Source organism: Tiliqua scincoides, chromosome 2 (genome assembly GCF_035046505.1).
Source record: "Tiliqua scincoides isolate rTilSci1 chromosome 2, rTilSci1.hap2, whole genome shotgun sequence".
Classification (NCBI taxonomy): Eukaryota; Metazoa; Chordata; class Lepidosauria; order Squamata; family Scincidae; genus Tiliqua; species Tiliqua scincoides.
Window position 1 is genome coordinate 68064011 of NC_089822.1, and position 25647 is coordinate 68089657.

General features: G+C 41.6%; 1 protein-coding gene across 3 annotated transcripts; it reads right to left on the reverse strand.

Moving 5' to 3' along the window:
• Positions 1-4488: 4488 nt before the first annotated feature.
• On the reverse strand, positions 4489-20142 carry GCNT1 (glucosaminyl (N-acetyl) transferase 1). 3 transcript variants are annotated; one of them, XM_066616039.1, is made up of 3 exons: positions 20056-20139; positions 10390-10460; positions 4489-6784 (listed from the first exon to the last, which is right to left on the reverse strand). In XM_066616039.1, the coding sequence occupies exon 3, from the start codon at positions 6713-6715 to the stop codon at positions 5408-5410; it is 1308 nt and encodes a 435-aa protein (XP_066472136.1). In that variant the 5' UTR covers positions 6716-6784; positions 10390-10460; positions 20056-20139; the 3' UTR covers positions 4489-5407. The 3 variants fall into 3 exon arrangements, with proteins under 3 accessions (XP_066472136.1, XP_066472137.1, XP_066472138.1); XM_066616040.1 differs by lacking the exon at positions 10390-10460 and having other exon boundaries at positions 20056-20142; XM_066616041.1 differs by lacking the exons at positions 10390-10460; positions 20056-20139 and adding an exon at positions 10135-10174.
• Positions 20143-25647: the final 5505 nt, after the last annotated feature.

Here is a 25647-nt window from a genome sequence, read left to right on the forward strand (position 1 = left end):
GGGCAGCCCCTTGTTTCATCCTTGGACTGGGTGTCCCACATTTCAGACAGTGTATTTAGACAGAATTCACTACCATCATTTGTTACCACCACCATCATTATTATGAATATTTATACAGTATACCACTTTTCAACAAGTTATTCAAACTGGTTTACATAGCAAAATAAATCAATAATGGTTCCCTGTCCACAAAGGGATCAGTCTAAAAAGGCTGCAGCAACAGACACTGGAAAAGACATCAGGCTGGGATGAAGAGTTGCTTTCCCACTGCTAAATATAAGGCAAGATATACTTTTATCTTTGCTTTTCAAATTTGGTCTGGCACAGAGGGCACACTGCAATTAAATTAAAACCCCCACCGGGCACAGTGGAGAGACAATTAGCACTGCAGCTATCCAGATGTCATTTCTTCTTTAGCATCTGTCAATCAGGCCTCTGAATCCTTGAACCATAATCTTTAGGTAGAGAGCTTTGGACAATCTTACAACATATTTCATAACACTCACTAAAATGAGAATGAACCCTATGACTGGAAAACTAATCAAGTGTAGGCTGTCAAAATAGTTCTCATGTTTAATTCAATGCACCTTGTATTTGCATCATCAGAGTAGCAAGGGATTGCAAAAAGTCACATCTGTGTTCAGCACTGGATAACAACTTCTTTCAGTGCTAAATTTGTGCATGTCAGTTTCACACAGGCATGGCAGGTATGAGAACACAAGAAAGCAGAACGGATAAGAAAGCTGAAATAAAGCCAGCAACCAGACTATCACCACCATTTCCGAATGATTACAATTGGTATTTCCTGCACAACTGTGGTTAAAAAAAAAAAGTCAATGCACTAGTGTGAATCATGCAGAACATTTTAAAAATAGCAAACTGTTTTGACTGTTGTAGCAGTTAAAATGGCATGAAGATCAACAGGCTTCTGAAGACCAAATGTTCTGTTTCCTATCATTTGTCTTTACTTGAGGAAGTACATGCATCCATGGTGAAACATCAGCATTCATTTTTGGTACACAGACAAAAGCCATGTGTTCAGAATGTGTATTTTATATGACCGCAGAGGCAGCGTAATCCCCATGTTTCAAATGATGGAGCATATTAGTTCTAAAACTGTAGGTTATGTACCTCCCTTGCAAGCAGTATAACATGTATCCTAACCTCCCCCCATAAGTGTACCAGCCTTTCCAACAAGACATCTCCATCATCCCATGAAACACCTCATTTCATTATCTCCACCTTGCCCTTTTGTTGGCTGAGACAAGTTGGCAGAATTACACATGTGCTCTGCACAACTTTGGGGGGGGGGGGTGTTAGAGAATTATCTGCTCTGATGGGAAATGCCAGTGAAGCATTTCTCTCTAAGTATTCTTTTATGCATGCTTCAGTATTAGTATTCTAGTTAAGAAAGATACTCTGAGCATTACTCCTACCTAACAGAATCTAGATAACAATATTTAAACCAGACTAGATATAATACAGATTGATTAAACAGAACATTTACTTTATCTTGGATTTTTCACTGAGCAATTAAATTGAAATCATTTGCACATAACCAAACCTTCAACATCAGCATCTTGGTACAAATGTTCTATTCACTCCATTAAGCAATTGCCACCATTCATAACCAGGATAACCCATTTTCAATAGCTTTCTCCCTCTGGGAATCTGGAATATAGATTATTCCCTATTACATTTACAGTGCAATCCTATGCATGTCTGCTCAGGAGGAAGTCGTGTTCAGTGGGGCTTACTACCAGGAAAGTGAATATAGGATTGCAGCCTTACACTCCAGAGCCAAAATGGCTCTGTTGGTACTGTAGAAGACCCATCTTGAAAATATGTCTTGATTCCAGTTTCATTTAAACAGTATCAATTTCAGTTGCCTGAGTTGTTTTTTTTTGCAGGTGTTGCCTGAGTACTTTTTTTTTCAGATGAAAAAAATTGAGTTGGTGAGGTAGGATAAAACTTCTGCCAGCTTTATACGTATAAATACTTTATACGTATTTTTTCCAGTTTGTACATTTCACTTTTTCTACAATGAAAAAGACTACATTTGTGCAGATGACCTACTGGCAGAGCCTTCTGAGTTTTAAGAAACGTCCACAATTTAAAGCTTCACACCCTGACCCTAATTACAGTTCTCAGAGGAGTGTTTTCAATATGACGCTTCTTAGAGCCTGCTCCTCTTGTGAGTCCATTGATTTTAAAAGGTCAAGGTATACATAAATATGAAAAGTTCAAGTTGGTCACTGACTGAAGCTGGAAGTCTTACCTGAGAATAACCACCATTTGATGCAATCTTTATAAGCATGATGGGATTGTCATCTAATGACTAGCTTCCCTATAGCCTAATGTTTCAGTTTTTCCTGCAGCTCAATGTTCTGTTCAAAGCAATACACTGCAGTAGTTTATTACAACAGAGCTCCTCCTGTTTTATTAACTATGGTTATAGGTACTGTACCCAATACTGTGAATGCCTAGTGTGTTTTGTAAGATAATAGATGGCGTTTGATTCCAAAGAGGATAGAAATCAACTCCATTTGTAATCACGCCGAGAACTCCAACATCTTGAAAGATGCACATTAACTGCTGAAGAGTTAATATAGAGAGTTAATATAAAGATCACCAGCTACCTCTGAATATTTCACTTATACCTGCTCATGCTACAAGAGAAACTGGTCTTTTATTTATAGGTGTCGCAGGGGTCACAGTGCAGGCAGTTTTGTTAATGATCATGACATTTCACTGTGAGCCACTTCAACAAGGACCAAAGGGTACTGTGAACTCAACATCAAGAGATACCAAGGTCCATATTGGATGACTCATGACCCAAGATCATGACTCAAGAGTCATGTTTCAAGGACAGAGTACATGAGTGGAAAGAGCAGGGAACCAGAACTGAAACTGTAGTCAGAGATGCAATGGTCAATAGCAAAGATTAGTCAGAAAGGTGCTTTATTGCAAAAGACTGCCAAGCAACAACAACAACAGTAATACTGAAAGAAAGCCTCTGTAAATGCAGGTTTTTTATGACCAGTTCAAATGTAGGCAGTTCTCATGGTCAAAAGAGAAGAGAAAGGAGAACCAAGAAAGCTTCAGGCAGCCAAATCAACTGTGCCTAAGGCCGATTCTACAAACAAGTTTGTAGGCCTATTGCAAGCAGCTCTAGCTTTGAGTAGTGTGACCCCTAGTAGGGATACAGTCATGCTTCCTCTTTGAGGGACTATGCCATAGATAATGTAAATGTTGGTAGATTTCCATATCACTACTTTGTTGACTCTCAGAGGTACATAACATTTGGTTTTAGAACCAGATTTCTGCTTTTAGGTGTTGTGCACCACCTTAAGTCCAATTTGCAGAAAGGCAGAATAGAAATAATAAAATAAATTATGAACATCTTATTTTTCCCAGCAAATATTTTATATGTACATTTTATATATGAATCAAGATGCAATGGTGTTCGCTACATGGGAGGCAGCTGAAAAGGGGACCCCCATCTCTTCCTCAATAACTTCCAAATGGCATTAGAAGTGATCTCCAACTCAGCATGAGAAATGGTACCTAGAAAGGAAAAGCAGGCAAAACCTGGAGCAACGTAAGCACTTGTTTGCCCATATGTAGCTTTGGATCAAAGCCATTGTCTACTACAGTATGGTGCAGATTTACCAAGAACTCAAAATTGCACTAAGCCCAAAAGAAAACAGAAGGTACAGGAAGGATAACACAACAGTTGACTTAATGTCAAAAGTTTCCATTTAGAGAATTAACACAGAAGGATTTAGCTACAAGTAGTCTGAAAAAAAAAGATCTGACAGTACTGTAATCATCACAGACTAGTTTTCTTTTTTTGGGGGGGGGGGGAAGATCTGCTTCATTCATGGGACAAACCATCTTCATGCAGCTTTTTGGCCTATGGTGCAGCCTTCCTACTGACGATAGGTGAAAAGCCTTTGGTAATTGCTGGGAAAAGCAACAAGTTCTGAAGATGTAATCTGTATTGAAGATAACAAACACATATAACCCCAACCTACTGTACTTCCATAGAACTGAAAAGGGAACTTGCATAGATCAGGTCTATATCACATTATATGCCAGCATAAAGCCTCACTGACATAGGTTTATTTTCTTACCCTTTAAAAAAACCCAATTACTTTCCAAATATCTCATTCAACATACTAACAATAAAAAGGAACTGTCTGGTTTGTGTTTAAGGTGTTTAAAAAATCAGAGACCAGCATTCCCATGTAAGATTTCACTTCAGCCTATGTAGAAAAAACTTCAGAAAAGTGTGTCAAAGGAACATACAGAAGTTGTCACATTACATATAACAAAGCATTTATACTAACAGAATAAGGCACTTAAATTATATCCCTGAGAATATTTTATCTGACAGACTTCTATTTTGCAATTAAGAATACAGTCTGTGCCTAAAGGCTATTCTTCAAAGAAACCACATACAAAAGAACATTAAGAACATAAGAACATAAGATTAAATTAAATACAAGGATGTGAATGTTGGTGATGCAATATTTTAAAAAGACAAGAGTTGTTTTAGGAAAGGCAGCACTGAGATGTCTCCATTCCATAGCTAAATAACTAAGCAAATTGTATATGTGAAATCTCTACAAAATGTGTTGCTTTGGCATTTTGTCAACCCTCCTCTGTTGCTAATTCCTGCTAAGTGTTCCCTGAGATTCCATCCCTCAGTTATTGCTCAGTCCTAACTTCCTCTGCTTATCTGCCCATCTATTTATTCTAATCATGAAAAAGTGTCTTAGTAGCCATGCTGCAAAAGGATCAAGATTATTTGAGTCTCCAAAAGGGTCAAACTACACAGTATGACAAATGTGTTAGTTTGGGCCTTCTTCTTTTTTTGTAAACAGCATAGGGGTGGAAGTAAAAAAAAAAAGGCTTCCATTAACTTTCAGCTGAAAGTTTTTTAAATCACAACTAGTACACAGAAGGGAGCATGCTTGTGGGACAGCTGTCATGGTGCTTGCTAAGTAGTAAAGCTCCCCTGCCCTCACTGTGGATTTGCATGCCCCTACACTATTTACACCAAAAGAAAAAAAATAAAACAGGGCAAACTAAGAAAACTAGTGTGGTTCTAATCTGATCCTTAAAGGTAGAGTGACAGGATAGCTCTTCAAAGTGTTAACCTTGCAAACCTGAGGTCTCCATTCCAGATCAAGCATTCTGTTCCTCTTGCAATAGTATGCATATGATGGGACTCTTTAAGGGAAGTAGATAGGCAAGAGAAAGTGCATGGAACAACAACCAAGATAACCTGCTTGCAAAAAATGAGAAAGAGGAGGAGACAGGTTCACTGCACTGTTAATCGCTCATATGGTTGACATTCTTATCAGAGCAAGATGGTCTGTACCATGCAAAAAGTTGCATTTTACCGTCGGTACCGATACAGAGCTTTGCTTCTTAAATACTCCTCCAAGCACTGAACTGCAAAGGGGTCAACGTCAGTATCAAACTTGTTGGCAAAGAAGTGATGCTTCCGTAACATCCAGTTCAAGTCTCCCACTCCAAAGACGCACACTGAGCGAACATGAATTCCATTGCAAGGGGGGTAGGAGGCTCCCTTAGACACATCCCCCTCAAAGTAATGCCACTTCACAAACCTGGCAAGGGCGTTCATGTCAGAGACATCATATTTGTTGCTGGCGGGGACTGCACCAGGGATGTCAGGAATTCGCTGAAGAGTAGCCCACAAGTACTCATCAGGGCTGTAAGTGTCTTTAGCCCATTCCACAAATGCAAGAATTTTGCTGTTTTCTAAAACGTACTCGACAAACCGCCTACTAACAACAAAGTACGCACTGCCAGAGAAAATGGGTGTATTAAGAGGTGGACGCTGCTTATCTATTCCCATATTCTTCACCTTACCATCAACAACTTCATGGTGCTTCTTCCACCGTATCTCCTTGTTCAAAGGCATTTTTTCTGTTTCCAAGCTGTTTTCCCCCTTCAGGGCTTTGAGCTTCTCTATTATTTCCTGATTGGTCTTAATAGGGAAATCCATCCCACAGAGATTAATCAGATACCTCCAGCTAGAACTCCTTCTGTACAGATCTTTCATGCAGTTGAGGTCTGCTTGCACTCTGCTCCATGAAGCATACACTACACTCTCCAATTGGCTAGCAATGAAGATGTTGTCAAAACAGGAAGCAATCCCCTTAACAGCAGCCAGGAAAGATTCTGGGGACTTCTTATCAACATGAATGCAGTAATAGTTTTGAGGAGTGTAGATGGACCTCAACAGTCTATCAAGCATATTGATTTTGTGGTGGGCTACTATTGAATATGCAATTGGAAATTCTGCTTCTTCCTTGCTCAGCGGTTCCATGATGTATTTCCGCCTCTTAATAAAGGAGGCACAATCTGCAGTCATGTTAACGTAATCATTTGCAGTCAGCTTAGGGCTCTTCTTAAAAGACACTGTTAAGAGTTCCAACTTGACTTTCTGAATTTCCTCTGTATCACCCTGCAGTATCTTGGAGCAGTTGATATTATTCACATACTCACCAGTAAGCTCCAGGTGCTCATGGTGCAGATAGCTGGGTTTCTGGTGGATTTTGATAAGAGACAAGGTCCCTGCTATAAAAACAATCAGCAGGAAAAGTCTGGAGCGTAGGATGTAACAATGACGGAGTTTCCGTCTCAGCATTTCAGAGAGCATCAGAAACCTCCCCCTCATTTAAGAGACGTTGTAGGCATGATCAAGTTCCAACTTCAGAGTCTTCTGTCTGCATTTCCCAGAAGTAGGCTGTGTCCATGTAAACAAAAGAAAAATACATGTAAATTCAGAAAACAGCAGTTGCATTTTTATCTGTGACCTTTAAATCCAGTTAAAACTTAAGTCTGGTTCAGACAATAGGGGCTAAGTTAGTCTTCCTTTTCACTGGATTACTAAGTTAGTCTTCACTAAGTTAGTCTTCCTTTTCACCTCCTGGAATGCCAGGGAATGCAGAGAGGGGTGGTTCATCTAAACTGCCCCCTACATGCACTGTTAATACTATGTTTAAACCCCTGCAATTAAGCTAAAGAGCCCCAGTGTGTCAGGAAGTGAGCTGGACACATGGGCCTGCACATTCACAGAGCGTGAAGTTCTAACAGGCTTAGCCACACTTACCTGGTAGTTAAGCCCTCTTCACTATAATGGGACTTACATCTGAGCAGATATGCATAGGATTGGGCTGTGAAACAGGAGTAAGCAAAACAGGCAGCACATTTAAAAAGAAGAAGGAAAAGGAAACAAGACCAAAAGGAGCATTCAGATTTCTAAAAAACTTTGAATTAGAAGACAAAGATAATAGAGCTTGGACATCTGTAAATGATGATCAAAGAGTGGGCAGGGCAGTCCAAAGGAGAACATGAGGTTGAAATAATATGGTCTAGGATGTGGCCAGCGGAAGAGTTGGCAAGAGTGTTGAAAGACCTCAGCAAAGCATGAAAAGACAGATATGTAGGCTTGGAAATCTGGTCTACATTTTTTTTTTTTAAAGCCACCAGAAAGCCCCAGCTCTCCCAAAATAAGACAGGGAGAAAGACAGGAAAATGGCAAGCCAAGTTTCAAAATCAATGAGAGATGAAAACAAGAGACTCTGAATAAATTACTGGCATTGGAATATTTTTCAGAACAAAAATGAAGGGCATGAAGTCAAAATATGAAAAAAGAATATGGAGGAAAAACAGAGAAGTGACTGATAAAAGGCAACAGACAGATAGATGAAAACCTATTCCACTTGCCAGATCTGAGGAGTCAGAGTGGGGGGAAGAGAAATGAGAAATATAAGAGTAAGAGCCCAATCCTATTTGGTTTCAGCACCAGCACTGCAAAGCATCACCAGTGCTGGGTGTCACAAACATGCCATAAGATATGTTTGTGCCACCTGGAAAGGAAGCAGCACTGGCAAGGAGGCTGGAACTGCTCCATCAACACTGCTGTTGAAGACCTGGCTGCTGCCAGCAAGGTGAGTGCAAGGCAGTGCAAGGGAGGGTGAAGGGAGGGCAGAATGGGGGCAAGACTGACCTGGGAGGATGATGTGACTAGCAGAGGACTCAGTCAGATCCTATTCCCTATATTGGACTCAGAAGCCCAACACAAGGCTTCTCAAGTCTGCACCAGTGATTTAGCTGGCGCAGACTCAAGAAGCCCCATTGCTGAGGCTGGGCCTTTACTCAGGGTAAGGGGACAAATGCCCCGTTCCCTTGAGGAGACCACTGGTGGCTCCCTGGCACTGCTATACTGCACAGCACCAGGAGGTTTAGGATTGGGCTGCCCATTGCTGTCAAGGAACCAGGGATTTGATTCTCACAATATGGAAGAAATTGAGGGAAAATAACATGTTTCCCACAATGCACATTTTCTTGCATTGACTATGGAAAAATGTGCTTCCTTAAAGCAAAAATGTGCTTCAAGAGGCAGACTGACATTGGTCCTCAGATTTTCCACATTACAGGGGTAATAGAGCTGCTATAACGTAGTGACTAAGAGACTGAGCTATAAAACAGGATTCTCCCAGTTTTAAGTATTTCACTGCCAGGAATTCTCACTAAGGGTGCAATCCTAATTGGCATTTATGCCAGTATAGGTGCAATCCCGCGTTGGATGCAGCGCAAGCCTCCTGGCTTGCCTGCTCCAGCGCAGGTTAGGATTGCACCCTAAGTGTCCTTAGGCAAACCACATCCACTCAGAATCAGCCCCACTACAATATGGGAATAGAAATATTGTACTGTACTTGATTGCCTTATGAAGCTGTTGTAAATAATGCATAAAGGTAGTACATGTGAAGCATCATATGAATATTAAGTATTATTATGTAAAGTATTATTATTATGTAGAATATTATGTATTCTATTGCTGTGTAATTAAAGCAGCAACTCACAGGTTGCTTACAGCTGGGAGGATGGGGAAAGAAGAGCAAAAGTTTTACCAGCTGGTCCAGATAAACTTAGTGCTGGATCCAGCCCATGTATCACCAGTTGCCAACTCTAGGTATAAACAATTTCTCAGACAGGGTAGGTTCAATAGATCTTCACATCTGTTCTAGCAACATGTTATTTGCTTAAAAATTGATAGACCTTAATCAGAATTATTAACTTATTATGGTAATTTATATCCAACCATTCCCAAAATTGATTTTGTGACTGGTGTCTTTCTCCCAAGTCATGGAAAATTTGGAGCTCTCTCTCTCTCTCTCTCTCTCCCTCTCTCTGTGAAAGGATAACAAGAGAATGCAATGGTGGCAGAAGGTGACCATGAAGTGATCATTTGAAACCCTAAGAAAGGGATGCAGTCAGCAGTACCATATATGCTTAGAGCATATTGTTTCACAAACACTATTCACACCTACCTTGAAACACTATTAACATGCACAACACATGGTGCGATAAGGGGATTGCATCTTTCCACTCATGGCCTGCCTATATGGGTTGAATGCAATATGCAAACTGTATGTTGAATGGACCAGCAATCCACAATCCTTGGATGACAAATTTCTTGAGTCAGTACCAAGAATTGTTAGGTTTACTCATATTGGTTTGTGTACACAACTCACAGATTACACTCAACAATTTCACTTGAGCTGCACCCTCAGGCAATACCGGCAGATGGAACCCTACTGTTTATTTTAGATGTGCAAAGAAAATTATAGAAATCAGAAAAACAACAAAAAGCAGAAATTTGCAGTTAGAGGGAAAAACCCATTTGGAAAGATTTCAGTCATGCTCGTTTTCAAGCAGGTATAACTATGGCAGAATGCCACCAACACTACCAAGACCATGAACCAAAATACCTATTATAAAATGTTTCATTGGGGGAATATATCTCTAAGTAAAAGATGTTCATGTACAGTTCCATTACCACTAGTCTTATGTTTGGCATTAAATTCTAATAAGACACATCCACTGCCTTTGAATTTCACTAGCAGAAAACCACTAAAATCTATTTAGCAAGTCTGTATTCCTCATTTCCATTTAAACTCTCTCTCTCTCTCTCTCTCTCTCTCTCTGGTTAAGAGCTAAACTCAAACAAGACAAAAAATACACAAAAACGCCAATTTTTTTTAAAGCCACAGCACAAAGAATGTAGTTATGTGTAAAGTGGTGACATACCAAAACTCCACCAGTTTCTTCATCTTCAGCATATCTATGACTAAGGGGAGGAAAATAGAAACTGAGGGCATTCCTTCACTGTTAGTCATACATAAGGCCATAAATTGTGACTGAACTCAAGAAGCAGGACCAAGGGGAAAAAGGTAAAACCCCAAGACTATTTCACTTCACTCTCTTGTTGACATTCTCCTTGTTTGACATGGAGAAATGAGGTGAGATCAGAGGTGAGCACAGTAAATGTCAAAAGATACTTACACAGTTTGATGGCATTCACATAGAGACTGTTTCAGGGTCCCTGTTCTAAGCACCAGTGTGAACCCAGAAGCCTACGAAAGAGCACATTCATTTAAAGAGTGGAAATGAAGTGAGCTAGCTACTTGATTTGATGCCTGATAACACTGATGAGTACATGGAGGAAGTGAAGTCATTGCTAGGAATCATTAGGATTCAGCAACAGTCATTGCAGATCTAGGAAGATCTTTTTGATAAAGTATCAGTGGGGGCAGCATTTGATCTTAGCATGGCAATCTTATTTTTTTTAAAAAAGTAGGAAGAAGGCAGACTAGATAACACCATTCTAGAAGGTGAAGCTGAGAAGCAGGTTAAAAAAAATGCATGTAAAAGGTGTTAGTAATGGAGTAATAGGCAGGAAAGATTACCAGCAGCATTCCACAGATGGGGTGCTGGTCAGTGTTTCATTAGTTATCTTGTCAGACCTGATAATATGCTGAAGACACTTGCTGATAGTAAGCAGAAAGGTTACAAATGCTGCAAGCTAGAAGGTCTCAAACTGAAAAGCTAGCAGGTGCAAGTAAAATTCAAAAAAAGGCTGAGCGTGGCCCATAGGAAGAAGAAACAAGGAATGTTGATTTTAATGCTTTGTATGAGTGCTGCAAGCTCTTTGTGTCTCAAAATCCCCACAGGATTATCCCCATACTGCACATGAGAGAGCTTGAACATGGTTTGCCTATGACTACCCACAGTCATATTCTTATGGCTTGTCCATGATCTGAACATTCCCAGGTTGTACTCTTAACTGATATACTTAATGCACGTAGTAACAAGCTATACAGAAGCACATTCTGGAAAGGTACAGAAATTACAATGGATCACAAACCTAAGCAGTTAAAAAGAAGCATCAATTCACAGATAGAGGAGTATTGCTAGACCCGGCCCTGGTTAAGATCTGCCATCAAATACTGTGAAACATATGATTTGGATGTGACCAGCAGCAGCATGGAAGCCGCCTCCCTCTGGCTTCTTCTCATGCTATGCTGGGATTATCTCTATACATAATCCACATTAATGGGACCAATGATGTTTTCCTTTCCAGATGAGAGGAAGGGCATCAGTAGGCGAGTACGGTCTAAATGCTAACCAACTTTCCAACTCTGACATAGCTATGCCAATGGGATATGTGCTGCATCCTTCAGTTGGGGGGGCAGTCATAGAGGCCTCCTCTATGCGGCATTGCTTTTAAGTCAGTGCTGGAAAGTTGGTTAGGATTGTGTCCTAAGAAACACATCACTGGCTTGGCATATGTGGATCCTGGATGCACACATTATCAGAATAGCATGGCAAGAAAACACGCAAGAGCAGGTCTCATGCTGCAACCAGTAACATGAGTCATTAATTGATTTTTGTCCTCACTATTGAAATGCTGATCCCTTCTTTCTTATGGGAACACATGCATGCACAAAGTCACTTCTCCATGATCTTATCCTACAACGGAGGGACGTTGCTCATCAGATTGGAAAGACCCACACAACTGGTGCTACTCATATCACTTCCGTATTGACGTATATAATGCAGTCATGTGGAACAGCACCACAGAAAAGGGGGTCCCATATGATTGTGCAGGTGGGTGAAGAGTCCCCTTGTCAAGTGGGAAAGGATTAAAAAAACCCATGGGCATCTATCACTATCTCAGCGATATCACTGAAATGTGTATTGTTTCACTCAGATACACAGATTTGGGTTTCACATAATCCAAGGTGAACACTATAGCTTCAAATGTTCTTCCTTAAAAAAGAGAGGGTTCGGAAGGTAAAGGAGGTGGGAGTTCTTAGTGAGGGAAGAGGTTGCCCTTTGTCTCATCTGCAAAGTCTGCATGAAAATACATGGTGCACAGAACGTTGAAAACAGACGAAAGAGGAAAGCACATGGATGAAATTTGAAATGTGGTCAACAGCTGAAAGATCAAAGCAATGAAAGTCAAGGTCTTGCTGTATATGAATATCTAATAACATGATTTCTTAAGGAACTTGCAAAAGGGATCCAGGAAATTATGTGTATATCAGTTTAGAAAACAATTAAAGACAGATTATTAAACATTTAAAAGAATAACAATTGAAAGAGAATCAGTAGGGTTTCTGAAAAGGTGGGTCCTGCCTCTCTTGTTTTCTAGAGCAGTGCTTCTCAAACTGTGGGTTGGGATCCACTAACTGGGTCACAAGCCAGTTTCAGGTGGGTCCCCATTCATGTCAATATTTTATTTTTAATCTGTTAGACTTGATGCTACCATGGTATATGACTGCATTTGGGGAAATGCAGTCATATACTGCATTTGTACTTTGAACAGGCTACTCTGTATATGTTTTTAACAATGATAGTAATATGAAGCTATCGGATGTAGTATACATAGTAGCTATGTTTACTTCAAGTTAGACATCCTTAGACTGGAACTATCTATGTGTTTCAACAATATTTACTAGCTTCCCAAATATGATACTAGATTAGCGAAAGGGTTAATAAATGCCAACATTAATAAACGCCAACATTAATTCAAGATTAAGAAAAATTTCTTCAAGCTAGGGTCTACAGCCACAGGAACTGTCTGTAATTAATAAACAGTATGAATATACATTCCAGTATCCAATCTTTATTCATGTTTCTCTTTTCGCTTGGGGCAAAGAGGAAGGACAGTTTCAAAGAACTGGACCTACCATTAGCAAACAGTAAAACACCCATTGCTCAGCTAGATCTGACCCAGGTTAATAAGGAACATATAAATGAGACCAGTTTTGGCAGGGGTCCACGCTATGGTGCAATAATTGCAAAAATTGCGCAATAATTGCAATTTGAAGCTTCACACAAGAGTGCTTACAAAGTTCTGGGAGACACTGGCAAACAGTGTACTTGCTTAAGATAAGAGATCATACAGATCTGAAGTTTGTGAATACAGAGAAATCCATGGCAGGATCTCTTTCAAGAGAAGGCACCTCACAAAGCAGAAAGACAATAAAGGTAGCTACTAATACTTCAAAAGGCAATGTTCCAAAGGCTTTCACTGTGAAGGGTTGCCTTAAAGTACTTGAAAAGTAGCCAGTTTTGGATCAGCCCTTTGTGATTTTCCACAATATTTGTCTCTAAAAAACTCTGTCCTGTGGGAGCAATCCATTATTATGCACTAAAGCCAAGAAACCTCTTTCTGTGTCTACTGGGCTTTCATGCCCCCCCCCCCCAAGTTGCACTAAAATAATGCCAGCTGCTCAGCTAGAATAGGCTCACTCCTTATGACAATCAAGACTTCCACTGACACCACCTTATTAAAGTTTCTGAAAAGAAACTTAAACTCACCTTCACCATCCTGTGATGGCAGGATAATTACTTCTTACAAATTAAAAAGGAAGAGAAGAGAATAAGAGAATTTCAGCAGAAAAGGCAAAACCTGCCAAGAGCTACCCAAAATAAAAAAGACCTTTGTAACACTGCACAGCAGTGGCTATTGTTCTTGGTAAACTTGAAATCTGTTACCTATAGCCTTATTTAGAAGACCTGTCTGGAACAGCAGGGACTCCAAATGGGTAACTCACACCCCTGTTTAAAAGCCCATTAACCCTCCTCTGCCCATTAAACAAGCATCCTTTTCAGAACAGCCTAGAAAAGGAGGCATCCTGCCAGGTCAGTGCTGAGCTTCACTACTGAGTAACACTCATCAGGCCCAGATGAAGATATTGCCATTTCCCTTTGCCTTAGGGATTCACTCCCATCAAGTGCCAAGAAGCTCCATTTACCAATGGGTGGAGGGAGATTTCAGTAACATGATCAAGGCTCAGCATCCTGCAAAGGTCCACTCCTGGATGCACTCAAGATTAACAAGTAAAAAGGCAACGTGAATATTTGTTCTGATTATAGTCAAGATTAAACTGCACAAAAGACTGTATTTGGGAACATTTGTTGTAACTGCTTATATTATTGGCACAGGACAAACACGCACCCTTTTTAAAGGAAAAAGGATCCACATCTTTGGCAGACATACCTAGGACACAGACCCAGTTACTTTATAACAACAGATATTCAGTGAAGAGAACCTGCAAACTGGTCAGATGTACAGAACCTTTTTATAATCACAAGGTCTAATGTACTGGGGTGGGGGAGAGAGGAAGGGACAGACTGCCCTCTGTCCTAATTGGCAACCCAGGTTAATCAAAAGTTGAGTCCTCTGTTTAACAACAGCAAAATGGGAAAAGCCCCTTTAACATTTCAGAAGCGTCTCTGGTTACACAAACGTTCTAGATTATGGCCCTTGTTTCTAATGAATATTAGAAGCATCCAGTTTTGCTGAGAGCCAAAATTACTGAGAAACCCCATGCTAAAACAAAGCAGAAATATCAGTTCCTTAAACATTTTTTATTGTGTTTAAACAGCTAATAAGCTATCAGAATCAGGAAGAGCAGTCATGTCAGGCATAATTTAGTCATGGGTGCCAATCTTAGTGCCTTAGATGTGTAAACAGACACACTTGCTGGCTGCATAGCTACTGGAGACAGACTGCCTCTTCTTTGCATTAAGAGCCTCTGTGTTGTGTAAATAGACACTCTGCTGCAGGCTGTGGGAGACTTGATTGCCTTATTAAGAACCTCTGTCTTGTGCTTTGACCACTGTCATATATGTGGTCCGTCCTTAAGCAGCATACACCTGTATTTTTTTTTAAAGACCATTTTGTATTCACATACATGCACACTTTCTAGTTACACACAACTTTTCCATGAGGTAGGATTGGAAAGATGCCAGTTCTCTGGCATATAAAGAGCAACCTTAACACAGAAAGCAAAGATATACTGACACTTGGCTACAAATTAGTACAAATATTGCATATAAATCTTACTTTAAATATGTGGCACTTGCATGTGAATAGCTAGGTGCCAAACTGCAACCTTTATCTAATCAATTTTTCAAAATAACAAACAATGAACATAAGAAGCAGTCTTAGACTGAGACTGAAATCTTGTGCACACTTTCCTTAAGTACGCCTCATTGAACACAATGGGACTTACTACTGATTAACCATGCATAGACTGCTGCACGTTAGACCTTTAGTTCTACTAGCTCAAGAGCATCTACACTGATTGGCAGGGGCCCTCCAGGATTTCAAACAAAGGTCTATCTCAGCCAGGACTGGAGATGGCAGGGACTGAACCTGGGCCTCTCTGTGCAAACCATATGCTTAACCACTGAGTCACAGCCTCTCCCTGTTGAAACCTAGTAGGCAGTGACATGGGGTGGAAAATTTCTGCAGCACAGTTTTCCATTTCTAAAAAGGCCCTGTTTCATAAAATTGATTAGCAACACTGTGAGTGGAAACAATACCAGTCAAGACGGGCAATTTCAAAGTTGCTTATTAACATTTTTCAAATGCCTCAAGCCCTCTTTTCATGCTTCACCACATATTCAGTGTGTGGAAGGATAGGAGGAAATGCTAGCCCTGCCCCTGACCTCCACACATCCCCACCGACAGCCAGCTCTGCGCAGGTACAGCCTGTTCTCATCCTCTGCTGAAAGCAATGGAAGTCAGGGGCAGAGCTCGAAGCCAGGATCATACTCCACCCTCCACAGATTGATGGCATGCATAGTCAGAACATGTGAATAGGTTTCTGATTATCTCTTTATAGCTAACATGCAGTTTTAATGTGCAAAAAGGTGTGAACAGTTTTCAGTGCTTAAGGGCACAATCCTAACCCCTTATGTCAGTGCTTTCCGGCATTGACATAAGGGCAATGCAGCTCTGAGGTAAGGGAACAAACATTCTCTTACTATGAGGAGGCCTCCGTGAGTGCCACCCAACTGCAGGATAAAGCGCATGTCCCAGTTGACACCACTATGCCAGTGCTGGAAAACACTGACATAAGGGGTTAGGATTGTGCCCTTAATTGTCTTAAAGTTTAATCAGTGTAACGGCGATGTGCTTATTGAACTGCTATGTTGTAAAATTTTTACAAATATTCCAACAAAATGTTTTAGTAAGCTTTGGATTTGCTCATACATATTTAAAGATCATTAAGACCACAGTTCCATACACAGGTACAAGAGAGTATGCTTCATTGAACACAGTAAGATTTATATCTCAGTAAACATGCACAGGAATGTGCTGTCAATGTGCCTCATTGATTTGTTTCCTAAATAATTTTCAGTTCAAGTCTTTTCATTGGAATCATTTTTGAGATATCCTGTGTGACTTTCACATGCTGTAAGAATAAGTGTATTGTTTGGCTTACTGAACTAAAGTTAAATAAATCTTTAAATCAGACCTCAATCAATTTAGGGCATTGGCACACTTTTTCCAGAAAAATCAGATCATTGTTAATAGGAGCTCTTCAGGCTACTTTTCCCACTGATGAAATGGGATAGGTGGTACTTTTATTCACCCAACCAGTAACTAGAATATTCTGATAACAGTATAAAGAGAAATTACCAAATGCACAATTAGAAGGCATGAGAAAATAAGCCAGCTTAACTTCATAATTGCAGTAATAATTATGCATAATACATAATTGTATGGTGGTAATTGTAATAATATACAGAATAGGCCTCTACAATTTTTAACCCAATTTGCCACCCCAATTTAGATTCTTGATGAAGTAGGTTGACACTCTGAACCCAATGGAATTATTACACAAAAGCAATTTAGGCTGTAATCCTATACACCAGTTGTTTCCAAATGTTTTAGCACTGGGACCCACTTTTTAAAAAGACATCCTATCAGGATCCACCTAGATTTACCAGACTTTTAAAAAAGGAGATCTAGAAAGATTTATAAGTAATAATAACCAGAAAAAGACCCTAAAACACTTATCTCCCTATATTTACACATGCTTTCAAAGTACAGGAGCTGAACTCTTAGCAGGGTAATTAGCAGCTACAGAATCTAATCTTTCCATCACCCTTTGGTGACCCACCAAAAGTCAGGTGGAAAAGCACAGTCTGGGAACCACTGCTATACACACTTACCTGGTTCTAAGCCCCACTGAGTTCAGAAAGGCTTACTTCTGAGTAGGCAAGCAAAATATGGCACAGTGAGCCCAATCCTAACCAACTTTCCAGCACTGATGCAGCCACAATGCAGCCGCAAGGGAACAAACATTCCCTTACCTTGAGGAGGCCTCTGTGACTGTCCCCTCCCCACCCCAGAATAGCAAGGCAGCATCAGCACTGGAAAGTTGGATAGGACTGGGCCCATTGTTAATTAAAGCACCAATCCTATACAAACTTTCCTGAGAGCAAGCCCTATTGAACACAATAGGACTTACTTCTGAGTAGACACACAAAGGATTGTGCAATAGATATTATTAGTATCTATACACAGAGGCAATTTTATACAACTCTCCTTTAAGAATATAAACAGATATTTTTCAGCTAAACCATGCTCTCCTTCTAAATTCAAAATACACTAAACCAGTATTTCTCAAACTGTGGATCAGGACCCAATAGGAAGGTCACAAACCAATTTCAGGTGGGTCCCCATTCACTTCAATATTTTATTTTTAATCTATTTGACTTGGTGCTACCATGCTATGTGACTGCATTTGGGGAAATGTTACACATCTGTACTTTGAACAGGCTACTCAGTGTATACTTTTAAAAATGATAGTAAATGGGACTTACTCCTGGGTACGTTGGGGTAAGATTGCAGTCTAGGATTGTTATTTTTCTGCTTGATGATGTAACTTCCAGTGGGTCCTGACAGATTCTCATTCTAAAAAGTGGGACCCGGTACTAAATGTGTGAAAGCCACTGTTCTATCATCTTATACTGGCTTCAGTAAACAAAATTTCCTGAGATTGCATCCACAGGTTTACTTTCTTCAGTTGAACCTTTGTATGCAAACCCTGGGGTTTAGCTTTTTGTTGTTATTTTGGTGCTAAAAGTTTAAGAAACACTGCACTAGACCCTCTTGGCTAGCTTTGCAATTAGAAAGATACCCTCCCACTTGATCAAAGTTATTTGGTTGCTATTAAGTTCCATTGAATTCAACAGGATACTTTTCCAAGTAGACTGTCATGCACATGATAGCACTGAGTCACATTTGTCTTTAGATTCAATAACCAGTGCTATTGAAGGTTGCCAGTTAGTACTTTTTAAAAAACTCGATACTTCTGCTAAAAAAGGGCAAAGAGTAGGAAGGGAAATTGTACATACACCCACACCCCTGCCCCAAACAGCAAATAAGGTGCACCCAAATTTGTTTGATCAATAGCTTTACATTGAATTAAAATTGAATTAGAATTGTATATGTTGAATTACACCTGATGCAAATAGTGAGATGAGTCAATGTGTACCAAACACACACAATTTTTGCTTTTAAAAAATGACTGTTTGACCTGTGCTGATAATGTTGCTAAGGTCAAAAGAAAGTCTTGCCAAGCAAAGGTAAACTCATTTTTCCCATAGGCAGCAACAGAAAAACGCCCCTCCCAAAAAGTAGCTCCCCTGTCCCTGAACCCCTGTGCTAACTTGAAAACACTTTTCACACTCTGAGAATGCTTTTCTTTTACTATCAATCACTATACAGTATGGACAAAGGTGAGAAAGAGAGAGAAAGCACAACTCCTCATAGGCTGGCTTCTGCATACACTTAGGGTAGGAGCATTAATATGAAATGCACCACTATTTTGCTTCCACTACTATTTAGTGGGGCATCATTCACAATACATACACCCCAAAATGTACCCCCCCACGCCATTTTCCCTCTGGTGCAGCCAGTGCTTTTTTGCAGTTTAATCTTGAATGTGTTCCAGAGCTGAACAGCAGCCTGGTTGAAGGTCCGGTGTGTGTGTGTCCCTTACCCACCCTGCAGTGCCCCCTCCCAGTGAAATTCAGAACAGTGCCAGGAGATGCTCCCATCAGCACTTCAGTAGATCAACTGGAAACAAGAGTTTCCGCTTTTCCCAGCAAAGGTCATCAAAACTGAAATGACTTCCCTTTTTACACGCTGAAAGTCAGGAAAATGAAGGCTGCAATCCTAAACTTACTTTCATGGGAGTAAGCCCCATTGACTATTACGGGACTTACTTCAGTGTAGACATACATAGGATTGGGGTCCAAGGCTGCAATCCTATCCTCATTTTCATGAGAATAAGACCCAGGAACTGTTACGGGACTTACTTCTGAGTAGACACGCATAGGATTGGGCTCTAAGGCTGCAACCCTGTCCTCTCTTTCATGGGAGTAAGACCCAGTGACTATTATGGAACTTAGTTCTGAGTAGACATGAATAGCATTGGAGTTCAAGGCTGCAATCCTATCCTCACTTTCATGGGAGTAACCCCATTGACTATTATGGGACTTACTTCTGAGTAGTCATGCATAGGATTGGACTCTCAGTTGTTAACCCCCCCCCCTTAAATAAACACACTTATCTGCAAGACCAGAGGAGGAAAGACAACTGCTGCCATCGCCCTGCGAGGGTCTCCCTCCAGAGGACCAGGCGCTCGCCTCCCCTCCCGACCTGAGTCCAGCGGAGAGCTTCCCAGGTCTCTCCAGCGCCGCGCGCCACAGGTGAAGGAGCGGGAGTGGCCCCGGGGACAAGGAAGGAGCGCTCGCACCACCTCTGCGCTCTGAGCGGAGGGAGGAGCAGGGCACTGAAGGGGAGTGCTGCCCCCGCCTCACGAAGAGGGCAGCCCAAAGCCAGGGAGTCCCTACCTGCAGGAGCGAGCCGGGCGGCGCTGCAGGCGAGCTGGCTTGACCACCGACTGAGGCAGGGAAGAGGCGCGGGCTGGCTGGCTGGCTGGCTCGGTCTCCACCCGCCCGTGCCTCGCCCCCTCCCCCTGCAGCCAGAGGCGCCTCCTCCCAGCCCCCGACAGGCACCTCAAGCAGAGCTTCCCACCGAGCTGTGGTCTTGCCTCCCTTGCAGTGAAGGGGCTCTGAGCAAGCGAGCAAGCACGCGGGCTGGACCACGCCTCTGCTGGGGCTCCCTGCCTGCCCTCTTCCTCGCTGCTGCTGGTCTTCAGCTGGGCGTGTCTCCTGGGGCGTGAGAACCCGAGCCTGTGCACGTCTACTCAGAAATACACCCCACTGTAGTCAATGGAACTTACTCCCAGGGTAGGATTGCACCCTCACTGGAAATCGGTGGGACGGGCCTGAAGTTCACTGAGTGCCCTTGGGCATCTCTCTCAGCATAGCCTACCTTTCAGGATGGTTGTGAGGCTCAGATGAAAGAGGGAAGTGCGTGAGCTACCCTGAGCTGCTTGGAGGAATAAAAAATCAAACCGTTTGAGAAGAAGCAGTTCAGCCCTATGGACTGGAAGGAAAGTTTACTGGACTCCTTGGATGATGCTGTTAGCATGTCTTTGGTGCCCTATGCATGCATTGACTGGCCCACCCTGTTATCTTGTGGATAGGCTGCAATCCTGTTCCCTCTTTCCTGGGAGCAAGGCCCCATTGAACACAATAGGACTTATTTCTGAGTAGACCTGCGTAGAAATGCACTGCAAGTAGTAGTATTCTCTGGGCTGGAAGGCGTCAGCATCCGTGGAGCTCTGCTTCTTACCCAACATGAGGGACTCTCAACTCTGTGCAAAATATTTGTTTGTTGACTTATTTATTGATTTGATTTGTAATCTGCCTTTCTCTCCAGAGGGCATCCAAGGCGCAGCCCCATTACGGGGCCTGTGCTCTAACTGGATGGAAGGGGATGAGTCCCCCCTTCCCCCAAGGAGATGCTGGCAGCTGCCTGGCATGCTTAGCATACAGCAGTAGCCATTTTGGTGCCACTGCTCCTCTAGGCACCAGGTAGCTTAGGATTGGGCTGTCCAGACAGATAAACTTCTTCACCCAGCACGTAATTAGTCTGTGGAATTGGTTGCCACAAAGATGTGGTGATAGATAATTTAGAGTCCAATCCTATCCCACTTTCCAGCACCAGTGCAGCCGCAATGCAGCCTCGAGGTAAGGGAACAAATGTCCCCAGACCTTGAGAAGGCCTCTGTGATTGCCTCCCCACCACAGGAAGCAGTGCATACCCCATTGGCACAGCAGCACTAGAAAATTGGATAGGATTGGGCCCTCAAAGGGGGAAATTTCCGGAGTACAGGTCTATTAATGACTACTAGTCATGATGACTACTCATTCCTTCCTGATTCAGGAATGCCTCTGAATACTGTCCCAGGATTTAAAATTCTTTGCATTAATCAATTAATTATTGTGATGATTGTATTAGTCAAAGGTTAGCTGCCTTAAGTGTGTATTCTGAGTGAGTGAGAAATTCTTAAGAATGCTTTCAGGAAGCTGAAAGGAGAAGTGCATGGACAGAGGCGTAGGTAGGTCATTTGATAAATTTTTGCCACCCCATACGACTTAATTAATTATTATATCATTTATTTATTCATTCATTCACATTTTTATACCACCCTTCCTCTAAGCAGCTCAGGGTAGTGTACATGGTTCCTCCCCTTATTTTGTCCTCACAACAACCCTGTGAGGTAGGTGAGACTGAGAGATAGTAATAGTCATGACATGAAATTAATAATAATAATGGCCAGAAAATAAATGCACTGAATATTTCCCCACAAGCAATGGATGAAATTCTTCATCAAATGGTATATAATATGATGATATTATTCCTAAAACCCATGATTTCCAGAGTTTTGGTCACTAGGGTGGTCTCCCCCCCAGGGTGTCTAATTGGCCTGTTTTGAGATAAGGCAGTGGTTCTCAAACTTTTAACACTGGGACCCACTTTTTAGAATGACAGTCTGTACAGGACCCACCAGAAGTGATGTCATGGCTGGAAATAATCAAGCATCAATCATCATACATTTTGCTTTGTCATCATCAAGCAAAATAAAATAATTATAAATAAATAAATTAAAGAAAAACAGATAATTAAATAAGGAGAAGCCAGCCCTGTTCCACCAAGTGAATTTTCTCTGTAGCCTGCCTGCAATAACACCCCCCACAAAAATATCAGTGAGATTTTCAGCCCTCCCCAGTGCCCAGTTCAGTGTAAATTCTCATATTTCAAGCATAGCACTATCAGGACCCACCTGGCTTTACAAGCCTAAAAACAAATAAAATTGACCTTATCAGCTGAAGCCTGTTTTATTCTTTGGGAGGTGCTGTCTTCTGGAGCAGTTGTTGAGCTCCACTTTCATCAGATTGGAACCATGCAGACAGCCTTGCATCAGCCAAGGTACCAGCCAAGACCAGCAGCCAAGGCACGTTTGCTTACTCATGCGTAAACGAAACCTTATGGCTTACTTTCACTTTCCATAGGTCTCAATACATTTGTCTGCTTGGAGGGAGGGACTTCCTTTTTGGGTGTTTTTGGGGGGCTGTTTTCATTACATAGGAACCATTCCTGTGTCACTGGATTCCTCTCAGCCTGCCCTTTCTGACGAACTATGGCAAGTTTGCCTACTCATTAGTAAATGTGCGATATGGCTCTGTTTCATTTTCTATAGGGTTCCATGCATTTTTTTTGTTTCCAGTTTTTTGGCCATAACTTTTGATGGAAAGGAGATATTTCAATCTGCATTGCATTCCGCTGGAAATTCAGTATCCAACGGTATATGGCATGATGGGGTTATTCTGAACTTCCACGATGTTAACGATGTTGGGGCATTTGTGGTGTCACCCCCCCAAGAGTGGTACCCAGGGTGGCCCGCCCCCTGCCTCCCGCTAGCTACGCCACTGTGCATGGAAGCTGTGAGTTCACAGAGGAATGACCTGAAACAACATCAGTGGGCAAGATGTCAGCAAAAGAGAAACTTGCTTAGTATGGAGGAACAGCTGGAACTAACAGATATCTAAAGTTGGTAGCTCTTACACAAGAAACCTTGCCCAGATCAGGTTCATGGAGAAATGATAGTTGTGGTGTTGGGTGTGGGTCAGCTGGGTGAAAAGATAAATGTAAAAAATATATCCAGTTGAGGCCCCAGTCCTAGCCCCCATCACCAGCAACAATGTAGCTGTACCAAAAAAGTATGATGAATGTATGGTGGGTGATCAGACAGTATGGTGGGTGATCAGACAGTCTACAGGAGGTAAGTAAAAACTCCACTAGCAGAATGTGCATTCTGCTGGCTGATGCCAACAGATAGTATTGGGCTGTAAGAGTGTCACTGTCCAAAAATATTAGTAAGTCCCTTTTCTTCAAGATGTCAAAGGATTATAAAGATAACAAGCAGGATTCCATCAATCAGAGAAGACCAGCAGCAGCAACAAGGATCGAGGTCACACTGTTCTGCCAGCTTTTCAACCTTCAGTCAGTCCTGCTCCATATTAACCAGGCCGTTTAACCTCTGTGCATGTGCATGAATATAGGGAAGTGGCTATGATTGTTAGTTAGCATGAAGCTGCCTAGACCAGGAGTGTCAAGCATAAGGCCTGGGGGCCGGATGCTGGAAGCTTTTTATCCGGCCCTCAGGCTCTCTGCTGCTGAGCAGTGCTGAGGTGTTACTGCTGAAACAGCAGCCCACATGAAAATTGGGCTCTCCCATATATTGAAATATAATCAAGATTTGCATATTTTTTCTTCTGTCATCTGTCAATGAGAACAAAGTGCTGATTTCTGGCCATCAGCTGCTAATGACTTCACTTTCTGGTTCGTGGTTGGCAACCTTCAGTCTCGAAAGACTATGGTGTAACCCTACAGCACCCAGTATTCCCAGGTGGTCTCCCATCCAAGTACTAACCAGGCCTGACCCTGCTTAGCTTCTGAGATCAGATGAGAACGGGCATGTGCAGGGTAACAGTTGCTGCACTTTCTGGTTAATGATGTCACTTCTGACCCTCAGCAGGTGTCCTGAACTTTGGCCCTTTTTATGAAACGAGTTTGACACCCCTAGCCTAGACTATCAGAATATATAACAAGTTGATTTTCACTTTTAATCATTCACTTTAATAAAATTAAGAACAATTATGGTTGTTATCTTCTGAACTGGCACCTTTTGTTATCCCTTTAATAAGCTGATTGCAGTAGCTAGCAGGAAAATTTTGCATTCTACCCTGAAAAAGAATTATCTATTGATTTCTTCAGATCAAACTTCTGATAATAGGACAAAATGGACTAGACATTACTTTTTCCCCCTGGCTGGTTGACAAACTAGTTTGTATCTTGCAGATGGCTAGTTTGTATCTTGCCTTTCCCAGGAGTACATAATTTCCAGTTAGGAACAGACCAGGTCCAGATATGCTTAGCTTGGTAACGTAGAACTTGGAAATGTTCTTTTCTGTGTGTTGAATGGGTGGCTGTGCAGTAATTTTCACTTTTATATGCTCATACAATGAAGAGAATGTGTACAGCATAAAACACATGCAGAACTATTTGTGTGACCCCTTTTCATTGAATATGTAAGTCCTGTAGTTCTGCGATGGATGAAACTGCACACGGAAACGGCACCTTAAAAAACCTGTACCCAGGCGGCAAATCCTAGGCAGCATTCCAGGTCATGCTGCCACTGCAGTTATATCATTCTCATTGGTGCTTCCCAAAGGAAAAGCTGAGATTGGGAGCTATCCAGTCACAAGCTACCCAGTCACAAGCTACAGTCACAAGCTACCCAGTCACATCAGCATGTCTTTAAGCGTTCAAACAGCTTTACTGAAACTCCAGCAAGTTTCAAGAAAAAGAGCCCCTTCTATAAGCATCCGTATTTCCTGTAAGGCACCCATGCTTCATTAGGCAGCCAACTTTCAGAAATGAACAGTAAGACTCACGAGATGTCAGATTTCAAAAATGTGTTTTTTGGCTCTGTAAGTCTGCTTTCCCTGGCTTAGTTTCTGTTTGTGTCAACATTACCAACATTACAGTACCTTGACTGTATCTCAAATGCTTGTAAAATCCAGATGGGAAGAATTAAAAGGGTTGTATTAATAGTCTCCCTGATAGTTACCAGGGAGGCATATTTATTTGCCAAAAGCAGAGGACCTGATGGGGATCAAACCAGCCAGAGAAGTCAGTTATGCCTTTAGAGGCCATGTTTATATAAGTTCTGTAGTTACTTCAATATTAAGTGTGCTATAATTCCTATGTTAATCACAGTGAGATGTGATAAAAGTGTGGAATGAATCATATGAACTTCTTTTAATGAAAGCATTTAGAATGTAATAGAGTCTGAAAACTGATGCCCAGAGTAAGTACAGATAGTGATTAATGAGCTAAGTGCATAAGGGAATTTTGTTTTATAATCTCTTGCTATACTTTAGGAAGATCTGCACCTGGGTGCTTTCAATGCCCAAGCCATTTTGCAAACCTGCTTGCTCTTCTTCTTTCCTGCTTGTATTATTCTAACT

Excerpts from the sequence above, each read along its gene's own strand:
- GCNT1 (XM_066616040.1), bottom strand. The coding sequence starts at position 6,715 with ATGAGGGGGAGGTTTCTGATGCTCTCTGAAATGCTGAGACGGAAACTC.